General features: G+C 46.0%; 1 protein-coding gene and 1 long non-coding RNA gene across 2 annotated transcripts; one reads left to right on the forward strand and one right to left on the reverse strand.

Moving 5' to 3' along the window:
* Positions 1-10,767: 10,767 nt before the first annotated feature.
* Positions 10,768-16,187, reverse strand: Odf4 (outer dense fiber of sperm tails 4). The gene is made up of 5 exons (XM_028780151.1): positions 16,075-16,187; positions 15,672-15,970; positions 12,183-12,356; positions 11,777-11,911; positions 10,768-11,565 (listed from the first exon to the last, which is right to left on the reverse strand). The coding sequence occupies exons 1-5, from the start codon at positions 16,119-16,121 to the stop codon at positions 11,348-11,350; spliced, it is 873 nt and encodes a 290-aa protein (XP_028635984.1). The 5' UTR covers positions 16,122-16,187; the 3' UTR covers positions 10,768-11,347.
* LOC114631756 lies at positions 11,006-13,004 on the forward strand. Its single transcript, XR_003712999.1, has 2 exons — positions 11,006-11,892; positions 12,023-13,004. It is a non-coding gene; the product is annotated as an uncharacterized LOC114631756 (long non-coding RNA).
* Positions 16,188-16,401: the final 214 nt, after the last annotated feature.

Below are 16,401 nucleotides of genomic sequence, written 5' to 3' on the forward strand. Positions count from 1 at the left end.
GGCTGATTTGAAAGCTATGGTCAGAAAAAGCCAAAACTGAGAACAGGAGAGTGAGCATGACTTAAGAACTAGTTCATTACCAGAACTGACCGTGCACCTCACCAGCACAGATCACTGAAAAACCCAGTGTTTGCAATGTAAGCATTTGGACCTGACTTCAAGTCCTCAGCACCGTTAAGCATGGGGACCGGAGAGTTCAGTACCCAGAAGCATCTGTTGCGGCTTTCAGAGGGACCAGGTTCAGTTTGCAGCATCTCATGATGGCACAACAGTTTCTAGGGATCCTGATGCCATCTGGCCTCTGGGTATGTATGCAGTGCTCAAGTGCATGCAGGCAAAATATATATAAATGAAAAAGCTGTTTAAATAGAAATCTACATTGGAAGCCAGAGCATTGACTCAGCACTTAGACTGTACACTGCTTTTGCAGAGGACCAGAGTTGAGTTCCCAGACCTGTATCCAGCAGCTCCTAACCTCGTTAACAGAAAGTATGTGCTCTTACAATGACATGCAGGAAGAATTGTGTGGTCTGCTCTAATCTAAGTATTTTAAATGTAGGTCAGAATTGGCTGGATCTTGGTCTGAGACTGCCTCTCATACCTCAAGAATATAAAATTATGTATTCTTGGCACAGGTCAGTGCATTCTAGGAAGTGACTAATCGCCATGGAAACAACAGGTCTCTGAAGCAAAACAAAAAAGTTGGCTTGAGGTCACTGCTAGCTAGCGAGGAGAAGGGCAAACTGTGGGTTACAGTTCAGAACCCAGTCCAGGCAAAGGATCCATAACTGTTTTGTTCTCTAGGCCTTGAAGAAAGTAGCTTTGGAAACACCGCCCATGGATTAATAAATGATTCTCCAGCCAGGCATGGTGGCACACGCCTTAATCCCAGCACTCAGGAGTTTGAGGCCAGCCTGGTCTACAGAGTGAGTTCTAGTACAGCCAGGGTGACACAGAAAAACCCTGTGTCACCGGGCGGTGGTGGTGCACGCCTTTAATCCCAGCACTTGGGAGGCAGAGGCAGGTGGGTTTCTGAGTTCGAGGCCAGCCTGGTCTACAGAGTGAGTTCCAGGACAGCCAGGGCTACACAGAGAAACCTTGTCTCGAAAAACCAAAAAAAAAAAAACCCTGTGTCAATCAATTAATCGATTAATTAAATTGTTTGGAAGAGATGTACAAAGGGAGGGTTTACAGCCTTTTACTCTCCACATCTGTCTTCCTCCATGTCCCAGAACTAACTAAAAACTGATCATCCTTCATGCTGGGCCTCTCCTGTTTCGGGGACACTAACACCCCCAATGTTACCTACCTCAAAAAGTTGTCATGAGAAACAAGTTCAAACATGTGAAGGGATTTTACCCACCAATAGTGGGTTCTCATGACCTGCCTGCTGCCAGCAGATTTTACCTTCAATGAAGAGTTGGGGATTTTTTTGTTTTTTGTTTTTTTGACACAGGGTTTCTCTGTGTAGCCCTGGCTGTCCTGGAACTCACTCTGTAGACCAGGCTGGTCTCGAACTCAGAAACCCGCCTGCCTCTGCCTCCCAAGTGCTGGGATTAAAGGTGTGCTCCACCACCGCCCATCTGAGTTGGGGACTTTTGTTTGTTACTTCCTAAAAGATTTATTTTATATGTAGGGATGTTTTGTCTGTATGTGTGTAGGTGCACCAAACATACCTGGTGCCCACGGAGGCCAAAAGAGGTTAGCAGATCCTTTAGAACTGGAGTTACAGATATCCAGCCCTGGGTGTTACTTTTTTGATGAGCCAATGTGACTGACATGTCAAGGGAAGCTGCGTTATTTTTCCCTAGGAAAGGACATTACTTCCCAGCTTGTTTTTAGGGTCCAAAGTCTTGTTCTGTCCCTGGCCAATAGCTCACATTCCTTTCTCCTTCCAAGACATTGTCCTTTGTAATAGTCTAGCAGGGTGCAGGAGGCCCACGTTACCAGGACAGTTATACCCCTCCCTCGAGCTGACCTTCTACCTCCTGATTGCTTCCCAACCCTGGAGATACAGTCACCATCTGAGCTGCTGGGTGAGGGGGTACAGTGAGCCCCAGTATCACTTTCTTCTCCAGGAGCTTGGCAGATGTGGCCATCTCTTTTCTTGACTTCATGTTGGCTGTGCAGAGTGGGAAGTATATCCCCCCACATACACCCCCAAAATGGCCTTCACCGTTTATTATCATCTCGGTTCTCAGGCTCAGGAATCAAGATCACCCACTGATCCACCATAGGCTCCTCTCAGCTGAGAATACATTTTCTCCTCACAGTATGGTTTGTTTGCTTTTCAAAAACTTTACTGTTGTGCTAGGCATGGTTGTGAATGCCTATGATCCCGGCATTTAGGGGGTGTGAGGATCAAATGCATTCAAATCACTTGAAAGTTTCAGAAGACTGTAAGAGTGCCTGCTTCAGCAGCACACATTACATTACTAACAACATTGGAAGGTCACAGAAAAGTTGAGTGTGGCCCTTGTGCAAGGATGACACGCAAAATCATGAAGCAGTCTATTAATCTTTTAAGACTAATTTTATGAATATGAGTGTTTTGTCTATTTGTATATATGTGTACCATGAGCGCCCAAGGAGGCCAGAAGATCTGGAACTGGAGCTAATGGTTGTGAGCTGTCACGTGGGTGCTGGGACTTGAACCCCAGTCTTGCCAGAGCAGCTACTGCTCTCAACTACAGTCACCTATGCAGCTCCCATTCATCCCTATGAATGGTCCTTCTTTTATGTCAGTGGGATGAGGACCTAGCCAAAAGGACGTCATTTTGTAATAATCATCTTCGAAGATCTTTTCTAATGTTTGGGTTTTTGGGTTGGTTGGTTTTTTTTTTTTTTTTACATTTATTTGAGGCACACACACAAATGTGTACGTGGAGGTAGAAGACAGTTGTGGATGTTGGTTCCCTCCTTCTGTTCTTTACTTTTCTATTGCCTTGAGGAGACACATGGCCAAGGCTTGCTTATAGTTTCAGGGGGTGAGTCCAGGAGCACTGTAGCATGAAGCATGACCGTGGGCAGGCATGGTGCTGGAGCAGCAGCTGAGAGCTTACATCTTATGCACAGGCATAAGGCAGAGAGAAAGCCAACTGGAACGGTTTGGGCTTTCGAAACTTCAAAAGGTTGGATTCCTGGGTACTAGAAAGTTAGGACTTGAGCATCTTTTGGAGGAATAGCTCAGCTCTTAGCAGAAACACAGAGAATGCTGGGGGAGGGCCATGTTGATTCCGGTTAGAAGGCAACAGTTGTTTCAAAGTAATGACTCAGCAACCCCTCTCAGCCCAAATAACACTTACAAAGGCAGGACCTTTTGTCCTAACAGAAACCAGGATGGGTCGACACCAGTTACATGCAGTCAGGGGAGCCTCTGTTCTGTACAAGGGAAGTAAGGGGCTTGTCTTGAGAAGCATAGCTCCTATATACCCGACTAAGCAGACTCTTCAGACTAGTTTTACAGTGGAAGTCAGAGGCTCTTCACGTGTATGGAAGTGGAGGGAGGATCACACTATCTTTCTGGAACTATTTGCTCATTATGAAGATTTTCTTGCTTAATCTTTATAGAACTCAAATTGGCTATGATAAAAATGGAAAGTGGGCTAGAGATTTTTGGTTTTCGCTGGTGGAGTAAGGAGCCTGCGGCATATTTTCTCACACAGGGCTTACACTCTGGCTCAATCAAAATCCTGGCCTATAATCAAGTCCTGTCTCTTTTGTAAAAGGCATGATAATCGCTCCAAGTCTCTCCAAGTCTCAGGGATATAACGGGGCTTTTGAGAGGGTAGTAAGTTTGGAAAGGGGCTGGGAGAGGTCACTTCTTCCTCATGACTAGCAAACCCTTGGTAAATTCTCAGCTCTCAACAGGAAACGAAGCAATGGAGGCAGGACAGCAAATGTCAGTCTGCTCAGTCTTGTCTGGGCCCACTGGGGTGGCATCCAGTGTCCTTACGCCACAGTCCTGCCTGCTCACATGCACAGCCACTTACTAGGTCACAGGGTGACCCTTCATGTTTGAGCACACTGCCTTCTAGCTCCTAAGAGAACTGCACAGGGATCCACTGTCCCCAGAGTTAAGGGTGCCGTGGAAAAGAACTAAGCTTGCCTTTCAGTGAACTTCTGCTATGCATAGGGCCAGGGATGTGTGTTATTCTCCAGCAGAGTGTCCTGGTCCTTGTGTTAAAATGCTTCATGTACTATAAAGAGGGCAGGCAAGAGTGCTCAGCAGGTAAAGGTGCTTGCTGCAAACCTGGCAGTGTAAGCTCAAGGCCAAGGAACCATTTACAAGCGGAAAGACGGCCCGGGCTTCGGTGGCACATGCCTTCAATCCTCAGCACTTGGGAGGCAGAGTGCAGGTGGTGGGTCTCTGAGTTCAAGACCAGCCTAGAATGAGTTTCAGGACAGCCAGGGAGAGCTACGTGGATATACAGAGAAATCCTGTCTGAAGAAACCAAAGAAAAATAAATAAATATATAAATAAATAAAAAGGGGTGGGGGAGGAGATGCTGCAAAATTGTCCTCTGACCTCCACACATATGTGGTGTCATGCACGCTCCCCTTGCTGACCCCACAATAATAACAATGGTTTTTTATTAAATTTTTAAAGGAACTGTAAAGAGCTACACCAATACTAGATGGTATGTTGTACTTATTGCTCTCAAAGATGAGCAGTGCATTCCCATTGTTAAATACAATAGTTCCTTTCTCATTCTTTTTGAAGTTTTAACTGGGGTTTTGAAGTTTTGCTGGGGATTCAAGGCATGTGCCACCACAGCCCAGGCCCTCCTTCCGCTTGTAAATGGTTACAGATGATTATAGTTGCCTTGTGGGTGCTGGAAATTGAACCTAGGTCATCGTCTTCCATAAGGCAGCCTTAACCACTGACCCATCTCTCCAGAGCAGTCTATGTCACTTTATATCATGAATAGAATACACTTTTCTGTAGCTTGAGGGGAAAGAAAGAATATTTTCATCTTGCCTTGTCTCAAGGTCGACTGTCAGTGTTTTCTTGAGACTTAAGAACTGGGATGTGTGCCGGGCGGTGGTGGCGCACGCCTTTAATCCTAGCACTTGGGAGGCAGAGGCAGGCAGATTTCTGAGTTCGAGGCCAGCCTGGTCTACAGAGTGAGTTCCAGGACAGCCAGGGCTACACAGAGAAACCCTGTCTTGAAAAAAACCCAAAAAACAAACAAACAAACAAACAAAATAACTGGGATGTGCTTAGCTAGCACTGAGGAAAGAGAGCAGAGGAGCCAACCAAGGAGCTCAGACCCCGCCTGGCTTCCAAAGGGTCTGGAATGGTTTCTGCACACCAGTGCAGCTAGAGCAGCAACTAATCAGAGCAGAGCATGCCAAGAGCTGAGTTCAACTGTTGAGCAAGCTTACTTAACAGATATAGATGTGATAACTCTCTATCCCTCCCCCCATTTTAGTTAGTTAGTTGGTTGGTTGGTTAGTTAGTTAGTTTTGAAGCAAGGTCTCTCTGTGTAATCCTGGCTGTCCTAGAACTTGCTATATAGACTAGGTTGGCCTCAAACTCACAAAAATCTGCTTCTTGAGTACTGAGATTTTTAAAGACCTTGTCTGGCTCTATTTTTTGTTTGTTTGTGTGTTTGTTTGTTGTAGAGAAAATCTTTTATAAACATCACCTGTCAATAAAAAAGCTGATGGCCAATGAGCTGAACAGGAAATAGGAGGTGAGACACTGGCTGTTCTTCCAGACAGAGGATGTGGATTCAATTCTTACCACTCACATGGTGGCTCACAGCATCTATGACTCTAGTTCCAAGGGCTCTGTTGCTCTCTTCTGATCTTTGAAGGCACCCGGTACACACCCAGTGCATATGCACACATGCATACATGCAGGCAAAACATCCAGAGAATAAAAATAAATATTAAAAAAAAAAAAAAAAGCAAGCGCCTACTTAGGACTCGCACTCAAAAAGCTGACTGACAACAGAACGAGTTTTGCCTGAGATCCTGTTCAGAGTCTCATCCCACTGAACTTAGGTCTTCCTCTTCCTTTTTTGTTTCTTGTTCCTTTTTATTATCTTCCTGCTAATCTTTGTTTACCCAGGTTCTAGCTTTTTTTTTTTCAACTCTACAATTAATTAACCCAGATGCCTGACTCCTAGGAGTTTTCCAAGCAAACAAAGCAGGCAGGAAATAAAAGCTTCCTGAGAAAAGCAGCTTTCTCCGTTAGGTCGTAGTCTGAGAGGGGCAGCAGCTTTCTCCGGGGTAGGTCGGAGTCTGAGAGGGGCAGCAGCTTTCTCCGGGGTAGGTCTGAGTCTGAGAGGGGCTTTGCCTTGGAACCTGTTTGTCTGCAGCGGCTCTCCTTTTTCACAGCTGATTTATGATTCGAGGGAAGAGTTGGGCACAGTTCAACCTTTCCTTTTAAAACTTGATGCTGATATTTTGCTTTCTTGGGTTGCCTTTGCAAATCGCTACTTTTCTGTTTCATTAGAATGCCTGTGTTCCTTCGACTGACCCTCTGTTCCTCAGAACAACTTCTCCACACTGGAACCTTTAGCCTAAGATAGCCTTTTCACTGTTAGGCGCTTCCTGCCTTTTTAGAGGGTATGTGCTTTACCAATACTCAGCCTTTCCTCTAGGCTTGTACAAATGGCCTGCGTTGTATCTTTGGTCGGTTGCTGACTGAGTCACCTAGTAGTCTCCCACCCCATCTTGAATTCACACTAGCACTGTCTTTCTCCTGAGAAATGACTGCCTTAACTATAAAGACCACAAGGATCTTGGTCTGCACAAACCCACATCATCTGAAATGACACAACCACCTTTTAGTCCCTTCAGTGAGGAGGACCAGTCTGGATGACTAGAGATTACCACCCCTCTTTCTCTCCATATACACAAGAGTTCTGCTTCCTGGAGGGACCCCGAAATCCATCCAAGGATGGAGATGGGACTCAGTGGGCGGAGTGCATGCTTACCACAGACAAAGCCCTAAATCTAATCCTGGAAGCGCATAAATCTGTAGCCCTAGCACTCAGAAGGTAGAGGCGGGAGTTTCAGAAATTCAAGGTCGTCTTTAGCTACATAGCTAGTTTAGGGCCAGCCAGTCTACAAGAAGGAAAAGGAAGGAAGGAAGGAAGGAAGGAAGGAAGGAAGGAAGGAAGGAAGGAAGGAAGGAAGGAAGGAAGAAGAAATTTCAGCTAATAGACTTTTCTTCTGCCAACTCCTCTTGTACCCATTCCTCTCTAGCCTGTCAGTTTCATGAACTCAACACTAATAATCACCAATCATGTGCCATGTTACAAACAAAAAGACTGAAGAAACAGGCACAAAGCAAAGACTCCTGTCTGTAAAGAGGTACCTAGGGAGGGCTCTCCACAAATTTCACTTAAGCTGAGTTTTGAAGAATTGTAGTTCACCAATGAACATTCTCCACTCTGCCTACTTTGAAGATGTATTTTGTGTGTGTGCACCACATGTGTATGTGCACAGTAGGACCACACATTCCTGTGTATCTGAGTATATGTGTGTGCACACGTGTATGTATGTGTATCATGTGTGTACAGTGCCCACTGAGGCCAGAAGAAGGTACAGATCCTTTGGAACTGGAGTTACAGATGGCTGTGTGCGGTCTGATGTGGGTGCTGGGAACCCAAATTGGCTGGGTCCTTCACAAGACCATCAGGTGCTGTTGATCACTGAGGCATTTCTTCTTTCTTCTTTTCTTTTCTTCTTCCTCCTCTTCCTTCTTCTTCTTCTTTTTTTTTTTTTTTTTTTTGGTTTGTTTGTTTGTTTTTTTCGAGACAGGGTTTCTCTGTGCAGCCCTGGCTGTCCTGGAACTCACTCTGTAGACCAGGCTGGCCTCGAACTCAGAAATCAGCCTGCCTCTGCCTCCCAAGTGCTGGGATTAAAGGCATGTGCCACCACTGCCTGGCTTTTTTTGTTTATTTTCAAAACTAGATCATAAAAGGCACCAGGATTTCCTCCTTCCTCTCTACTAGACTGTTTACTCTGGGCACAGTAACCATGGACAAACAGAATCCTGTAGCAAAGAACTGAGGCTTTCTGCAAATGTGTATGACCCTCGTGGAAGCTGGCCCTCCAGCTCCAGCTGTGAATGGAGTCCCAGGCTACTTTTTTTTTGGAAACAGAGTTTCTCTATGTAGCCCTTGCTGGCCTGGAGCTTGCTTTGTAGATCAGGCTGGCCTCAAATTCAGCCCTCTTTGCTTCCCAAGTGTTGGGATTAAAAGTGTTGGCCATCATACCTTGCTTCCCAGCCAACATCTTTTTTGGTTTTTTGTTTGTTTGTTTGTTTGTTTTTCGAGACAGGGTTTCTCTGTGTAGCCCTGGCTGTCCTGGAACTCACTCTGTAGACCAGGCTGGCCTCGAACTCAGAAATCCACCTGCCTCTGCCTCCCAAGTGCTGGGACTAAAGGCGTGTGCCACCACCGCCCGTCCCCCAGCCAACATCTTGACTTGTAGCCCCATGAGAGACCCTGGGAAAGGGCTGTGCAGCTACGGCAACTCCATTCCTTGAGTGGATATTCATTCCAAGGAGATGGACTTAATGAGCCAAGGAGGTGTCTGCATTCCCTGATAAAGGCATCACTCACAGCAACCAAGACACAAAGTCTACCTTAAATCCCTATTAAGGGGAGCTAATAGAAAGAAAACCTGGTGCGTGTCTAGAATGAAATAGTTGTCCTCGACGTTACTTTTTATGTTCATTTTATATGTATGGGTGTTTTGCCTTTCTGTATGTCTGTGTGCCTGGTGGCTTCAAAGGCCAGAAATAAAGGCACTGGATTCCCTTGGAACTGGAGTTACCCTCAGGTAACTGTGAACCACCATGTGCATGCTGGAAGTTGAACTCAGGTCCTCTGGCAGAGCAGCTAATATTCTTAACTGCTCTTCTAGAGGTTCTGAGTTCAATTCCCACCAACCACATGATAGCTCAAAAAAAAAAAAAAAATCCATCTGTAATTGGATCCCATGCCCTCTTCTGGTGTGTCTGAAGACAGCTACAGTGTGCTCATAAACATAACAAATAAGCCGGGCAGTGGTGGCACACACCTTTAATCCCAGCACTTGGGAGGCAGAGACAGGCAGATCTCTGAGTTTGAGGCCCCCCCAAAAACAACAACAACAAAAAAAACAAATCTTTTATAAATAAAAAGGGGGGAGGGGTGAAGGGGCTTATCAGCCTTTAAAAAGAAGGAATTCCTTTAATCCCAGCACTTGGGAGGTAAAGGCAGATGGATTTCTGAGTCCATGGTCACCTATGAATTAATTCTATTAGTTCTTAGTAGGACCTGGCCAGTCCTCCAATAATTGAGACTTAATCCTAGTGGTTTATTTAACCAGCTTTATCACAATTACTGGGTGATTACCCTTAATCTGTTTTTCTACACTAGACTGGCTATATCCTAGCTGTGTGCCCCACGTTCCTTGCTGTTTGAGATTCTCCCAGGCTGTTTTTTTCCCCATCAGCCTGTCCTCAGGGGGCACTTCTTTCAGCCACATGCTTCTGGTCCATCCTGTCTAATGGAGACCTCCTGTTCTGTCTGCTTTCTCCTCCTCTCTCCTTCATCCTCCTCCCATTCCTCTCTCTTAGTGGTCCCTAGCTTTGACCCCCCAGCCTGGTAACTGAAATCTCCACCTACCTCTACTCTCCCCAGTAATTGGCTCTTGCTACTTTTAACCAGTCAGAGATTGGCAGCAATGTTTATACATCATTTGGTGTAATTCGAATCTGCTACCTTGACTGAAAACACATCTTGGGGGCCAGTATTTAATGATTAAATACATAGCATCACCAGACCAACCCCCATCAATGTGGATCTCTGAGTTCAAGGTCAGCCTGGTCTACACAGAGAGCTCAAGATCTACATAGATCCACCGTGTCTCAAGAAAAGGAAGAGGAAGAAGTCCTGACATTTACAACATCAAACTCAGGACTTCATGACCAAACTCAGGACTTCATGACCAAACTGAGGCTTGACAGCAAGACCCACTGAGCCATCTACGTGGGCCCAAGAAGTATAGCTTTTCATCAGAAAGAAGGAATAAATTCAGGGGATCAACACAGTTGTAGTACATGACTATTATTGGCTCTGTGTGTGTGTGTGTGTGTGTGTGTGTGTGTGTGTGTGTGTGTGTGTATGCCCGCGCATGCGCGTGCTATCTTTGAACTTGGACAATCCTCCTGCCTCAGCCTATGGAATGCTAGGACTGCAGGTGGTAGTGCGACCACATCCGACTCAATGTATTGTATTTTGAATAAAAATTATTATTTTTTTTTTTTTGGCTTTTTCGAGACAGGGTTTCTCTGTATAGCCCTGGCTGTCCTGAAACTCACTCTGTAGACCAGGCTGGCCTCCAACTCAGAAATCCTCCTGCCTCTGTCTCCCAAGTGCTGGGATTAAAGGGGTGTGCCACCACTGCCCAGCGGAAAAAAAATTCTTAACTGTAGCTTTTAGGTGTTCTTTCCACATTAAAAAAAAACAAAAAACAAAAAAAAAACATTAAGTATTTGAGGTAACACAGATGCTAATGAGCTCTCTGAGCCAGTCCATATTATAAACATGCTTTAAAATATGGTATAGGATACATACATACACAAGTTTGATTTGTCAACTAAAAAATCCACATTCCTGTCCCTCACACTCTATGTAAATTAACCTTTATTACTCCAAGGAAGTAAGTCAGGGATAAATTTTTACCCAGCAATGAGTAGCTCATATACTAGATCTTACTAGAAGAGAGAGATTATATAGAGACTTGGTGTCCCTTGTACCTATGTTGTCTGTCCAGCCCTCTAGAGAAATATGTTTGTGATCCTGCAAAACCTACAGTCATTTTCCAGCCAGATACATCTGTGTAGTTTGGCTGGTATTTTATTTTTGTTTCTGAGGACATAGTCTCACATAGCCCAGGCTGGCATCCTCCTGCCTCAGCCTCCTGGCATTATAAGTATGTGCCACCAAAGCCCGGCTAAATTTACTTTTTTTTTTTTTTTTTTGGTTTTCAGTGCTGTTACATCAAAAACACAGAATCTCGTGAGTGACAGGTTAAGTGTCTGTACCATGGAGTCCTTCCTACATATGCACAGGTGCACTACGGCAGAGGCTGCTGGGACGGTCGGGCTCCAAAAAGTTCACAGGCAGGAAGAGCTGGGAACCAAACACAGCGGGTTTTGTTTTTCTCCCTTTCTCTCCCTCCTCTAGTTCTCCTTGACAACCGTCAGACAGGATGAAGACATGGGCAATTTATTCCACATCACCTGAGCCACAGACAAGGCCAAGTTGAGAAGGAGGAATGTAAAGCTGGTTCCCAAATCCTCCTTTGCTCATCCTTTGCCATGATGAGGACAGTCCTAGTCAGCGGTGGCTGGGAGGGGTGGTAAAGCGGCTGTATCTGAACTTAATGGTTTTTTGTTATCCTTAGCAGGCTCCAGGCTGTTCTCCTGGTTGCTGGAGATCTGTGAAGTACTCGTCAGAGACTCCGGGTCTGAGCTGCCGCAAGGCGTGTTGATGGAGGAGCTGCTCATGATTAGGCTCCAGAAGTTTTTATGGTTGAGGTAGCAAAGGGTCCCTGGCGGCGGTGGTGGGGGTGAGGGACAAGAAAAAGAAGGAGAAGCTGAGATCCGCATGGAAGGTGACAGGTGAGGTATGCTGAAGGGAAGGTTAAGACCTTGCGGACTTCCGGGGGTGGCTGAGAGGAGTTACCCGCCTCTTCCAGTCACAAAGTCTCTGCCCTGATCCACCCAACTCCCTTCCTCCCCCAGGGTCTCTTAACCACTTACCACAAGTGAAATACAGGATGAGCACCAGCCAACCAACGAAATAGCTCCAGCCGATGGGAACTGATATATTCTTCTTCAGCTCGTAGATCCAGAGGTTAACAGGGAACAACAGGAGGGTGAGGAAAATTAAGGTGACTGGGAGGCAGGAGTGGAGAGATCTTATTCTCACCTAAGAATCGCACAGGGGGTCTGCCTCATCTGCCACAAATCACTCACACTAAGGAAATCAACCCCTCCTGTCTCCAGCATTCAGAAAACATCGTACTTCCGCTCTCACTTCCCTCTGCTCCCCTCGCCGCTCCCAACGCTCGCTCCACCCCTACCCCCATCTCCCAGAGAAGAGGGAGATGTGCCCAGGACCATGTGGGCTAGGGAATTAAGAACCTTTTTCAGAGCTGAGGGGCACCTTCACAGAAGCTCAGGATGATCCCAATCAAGCCAAAGAAAGGCATTTTCTGCAGGCAGGGCAGGTACGGCAGGTGCAGCCAGGTGGTGAGGATAAAACCCAGCCCTACGGCCAGGGTGAAACTTATCTTAGCCACCCCAAAAACTGGATGGACTGTCCACATCTTAAAATTGTCTAGGGGGAAAATGACAAAAATAGGGAGGAACTCAGGATTCACAAAAATGAAATACAGTCAAGTGAACAAATATGGGAACACTCAGGTTGTCTGGAATCAAAGAAACCCTGCACAGTTGAAATTAGGGAACAATACTTTCCCTCAAGTAAGAGTCCTGATCTGAAGACTGAGAAGGCTAGGCAGACTCCATGACAGACTTCAGATTGGCAGCTAAGGGGACTAGGCCTAAACACTGGGCAAGTCCAGCTGGCAAGCCCAGGTAATTCAATTACTAACAGGGAAAACAACAACAAAACAAAACAAAAAAACCAGGCTCCAGCCTTCACACCCAGCTAATGGAATGTCCCCAGCCACCTGGCCTGAAGCAAGGACAATGGGTCAGCAGCAGTTTCTAGACTTCCTCAGCTACTTCCTCAGTAACAGTCTCCAGATCTCCCCAGCGAGTTTCCAGCCCCCACACCCCAGCAACAGAATGTCTGTCGGTAGACTTGGACCCAACAGATTAACCTAGAGCTCGCCTACTCCAAAATTCCCTAATGTGCTTTAAATCAGGCCTGCAGGCTCACTTGGGTGTCTATCTTGGGAATGGGGAGACCCCAGCATGTTGGACTTCTACAGAATAAAACTTTCTTTACATTTACATACTATTTGAGTCCAGGGTGTCAATCTTGTGCGAATCATGGACCCTTACAAGACTGCTTGACAATCCCACTTGAATATATGGATTTAAAAAAAAAAAAAAAGCCAGTGTGCTAGCTCACACTTCTGAGCTCAGCAACGGCTGAGGTAAGAGGTTAGCCATGGGTTCAAGGTATATGGTGACTTACAAGCCAATCGGGACTACAATGTAGTGTTTCAAAAAATAAATAAATAAAAATAGCCAGGTACGGTGGCTCACACCTTAAATCCCATCATTTCAGAGGCAGAGGTAGGAAGATCTCTTTTAAGTTCAAAGCCAGCCCTGGTCTATATAGCAAGTTCCAGGACAGCCAGGGCTGCATAGACAAATTTAAATAAAAAAACAAAATCAGCAAGAGTAAATAGAAGGAAAGGGGGAAAAAATCAAACCATAAACAGCAATTCTCAAAAGAAAAATATGCCAGGCAGTGGTGGCGCACGCCTTTAATCCCAGCACTTGGGAGGCAGAGGCCAGCCTGGTCTACAGAGTGAGTTCCAGGACAGCCAGGGCTATACAGAGAAACCCTGTCTCAAACAACAACAAAAATAAATAAATAAAATAAAACAAACAAAACCAAAAGAAAAATATGCAAATTGTCAATGGACCTATGAAAGCTCTAGTGGCTATTTCTTTTCAAAAGAAATCTTGCAAATGAGCTTATAATTTTAGACCCAGGGGTCTGGAATGACCCTGAGATTGACCTCAAAACCTCGTCCCCCATCTCCCCAACAATCCCAGTGCAGAGCGGTCAGCTCCTTTGGAATGAGTCTAATTTCATTAATGGGCATGGCGCCACTGCCCACATCTTCCGGTTTGCTCCTTTTCTGGCATGACCGCACGCATTTCAGATCCACTACCCAATGTTTTCACTCCCAGGTCTCACTAGACTCTGATTAAAAGAAGCCAGATTCTTCCCAGAGACTGGCTCCAAAGGCTTCCTTCCCAGTCCAGAGATAGGTTCAGGAATGAACCCCACGCTTTGGTAACCAGTTTTCTGTATTAGTTACCTATTCATCACTGTGGCTAAGTACCTGACAACATGACTTAAAGTGAGAAAAGCTTATTCTGGTCCCTGGCTTAGGAGAATCTAGTCCATGGTCCCCTGGCTCCACAGATAGTTGGGCCATCACAGTGGCAGGAGTGTGTGGCGTAAGCTGTGGAAAGCGAAGATTCTTCACTTATTAGGAGACAGAAAGCATAGAGAGGAAAACAGGAAGGGGCCAACGGCAAGATACCCCCAAGAGGAGCTAGAGAAAAGGCTCATCAGTTAAGAACACTTGCCGCTTTAATCAGAGGATCCATGTTTACTTCCTGACACCCAAATGGTGACTCACAACTGTCTGTACCTCCAATTCCAGGGGATTCGATGGGTACGAGGCATGCATACAGCACATAGACATGGCATACAGACATACATGTACACAAAAATGCTCATACACATAAAATAGAGTTTAACATTTATCTTTTCAAAAAGAAAGATACCCCCACAGTTACCCTCCCTAGTAACCTCCTTCCTCCAATGAGGTCTCCAAAATTTCAAGAGCCTTTTGAAATTGGATTCTGTGACCTGGACAGTGGTGGTGCTCACCTTTAAGAACCCCCAACACTCAGGAGGCAGAGGCCGACAGATCTCTGAGTTCAAGGCCAGCCTGGTCTACAGAGCAAGTTCCAGGACAGCCAGGGCTACACAGTGAAACCATGTCTGGGAAAAAAACAAAAATCAAAACAAACAAAAAACCATGAGAGTATAAGTCAAGTGTGTTGACTCATTTCTGTAATACTAGCCCTCAGGGGTTTGAAGATGGTCTGGCTGGGAGTTCAAAGTCACCCTGGGCTACATAGTGAATTCTAAAGAAGTTCCAATCTTCCCATTTGTAAAATAAGGTCAATTATTCCTACTCTTACGGCTAACACAAGATCCATTTGGACAAATAGAGTAAGCATACCATAAATGATATTTGTTTCCCCAGATTTGTCATGAAGATATAATACCTGTATACACACACACACATACATACACACACACACACACACAGAGAGAGAGAGAGAGAGAGAGAGAGAGAGAGAGAGAGAGAGAGAGAGAGATGATATAAGATATACCTAGTTTTGCTTACCAAAAGGAGAATGGCAGATGGAAAGGAACATCCAGAACTGGACATTACATCAGAAATTAAACAGTTGTGAGAATTCAGGGAAGGAAGGAATAAGAAAGTCAAACAGTAAAAGGGAAACTTAGAGCTGGCTCAGAGAAGCAAGAACTCAGGCAGGAGGAAAGGAAGATGGCAGGATTAGAGAATGACCACAAGAGAACGTCCAGGCGTCCTCTCAGGGCTCTGGATATGCAACGCTGGAAGGAGAAACAGCACCTCCCAGCTGAAAAACAATGTCATTCAGGACTGATCCAGACCGCTCAACGCTCTTGAAGGGAAGACCTGTGGGCTTTGCCCACAACAGTGACATCTCCTACTGGGTCAGACAAACTGATTTGACCAATCAAAAGGACGAAAATAATCCGGACCTCACCATGTCATCTTGCAAGCCAAATGAAGACAGCTGGTGGGAGGGAACAAGATGGTGTGGGCCACCACAGAGGTCAAGGCAGGCTGGAGATCTGGGATGGGACCCAGGAACTCACCTTCCCCATTGTCTGAGCTGGGGCAGCTTTTAGCTATGCAGATGTACAGGAGTCCTGTGGACATACTGTGGATGGAGGTGTAGACTCTCTTGGTGATGTTTTGGGGGTAGCGCTGATGGAAACGGCTCTTAGAGGGGTACAACCATTTCTTGGAGAAGACCATAAGCAGTAGCAGGAGGAAGGCCACCAGGCTAAACTCTGAGGCCACCACCTGGGCCATCCAGCGGGAGCTATGTGTCATTTTCCATTGAAGGGGCAATAGGGAGCTGCGCCGATGCTCCGTGCGTGACTGCCTGTTCCTGATGGAAGAAGGGACAGAAGTCCTCCCGAGTACTCTGCTCTGGCCAGCTCACCCTTCCTCCATCCTGGTTCACACCTCGTCCCCTTCCCCTTCCACACTCACCTGGTCCTTATCCTCTCAGATTCTTCCTCAGTCAAGTCAGGTTCCATCACAGGCCTAGTGTCTGAGCAAGAATGGGGGGACCTCTTTCCAGACAGCTGAGCTCCAGATCCAAGAGAAGGCCCCTCCCCATTCCGCCGAGCAGACCCTAACTGCCATGGAATATTGCTAACAGAGAGATGGGGGATGGGTCGTGAACTTAGCTCCAACCCTTTCTCAAAATTCTGTTCCTAGCTTCAGCCCCTAATGTGGATCAGATGCCTCCTGCAGGCTGCTACTCCCCCTTTACCCAAGGTGATGATCTCTGAGAGACCCCCTTTCTCTTAATCC

Source organism: Grammomys surdaster, unplaced genomic scaffold, assembly GCF_004785775.1.
Source record: "Grammomys surdaster isolate TR1022 unplaced genomic scaffold, NIH_TR_1.0 364, whole genome shotgun sequence".
In the NCBI taxonomy this organism is placed as follows: Eukaryota; Metazoa; Chordata; class Mammalia; order Rodentia; family Muridae; genus Grammomys; species Grammomys surdaster.

Excerpts from the sequence above, each read along its gene's own strand:
- Odf4 (XM_028780151.1), bottom strand. The coding sequence starts at position 16,121 with ATGGAACCTGACTTGACTGAGGAAGAATCTGAGAGGATAAGGACCAG. Across the intron at positions 15,971-16,074 it reads TCTGAGAGGATAAGGACCAG|GAACAGGCAGTCACGCACGG; the intron begins GTGAGTGTGGAA and ends TTCTTCCATCAG. Across the intron at positions 12,357-15,671 it reads CAGCTCAGACAATGGGGAAG|ACAATTTTAAGATGTGGACA; the intron begins GTGAGTTCCTGG and ends TTTTCCCCCTAG.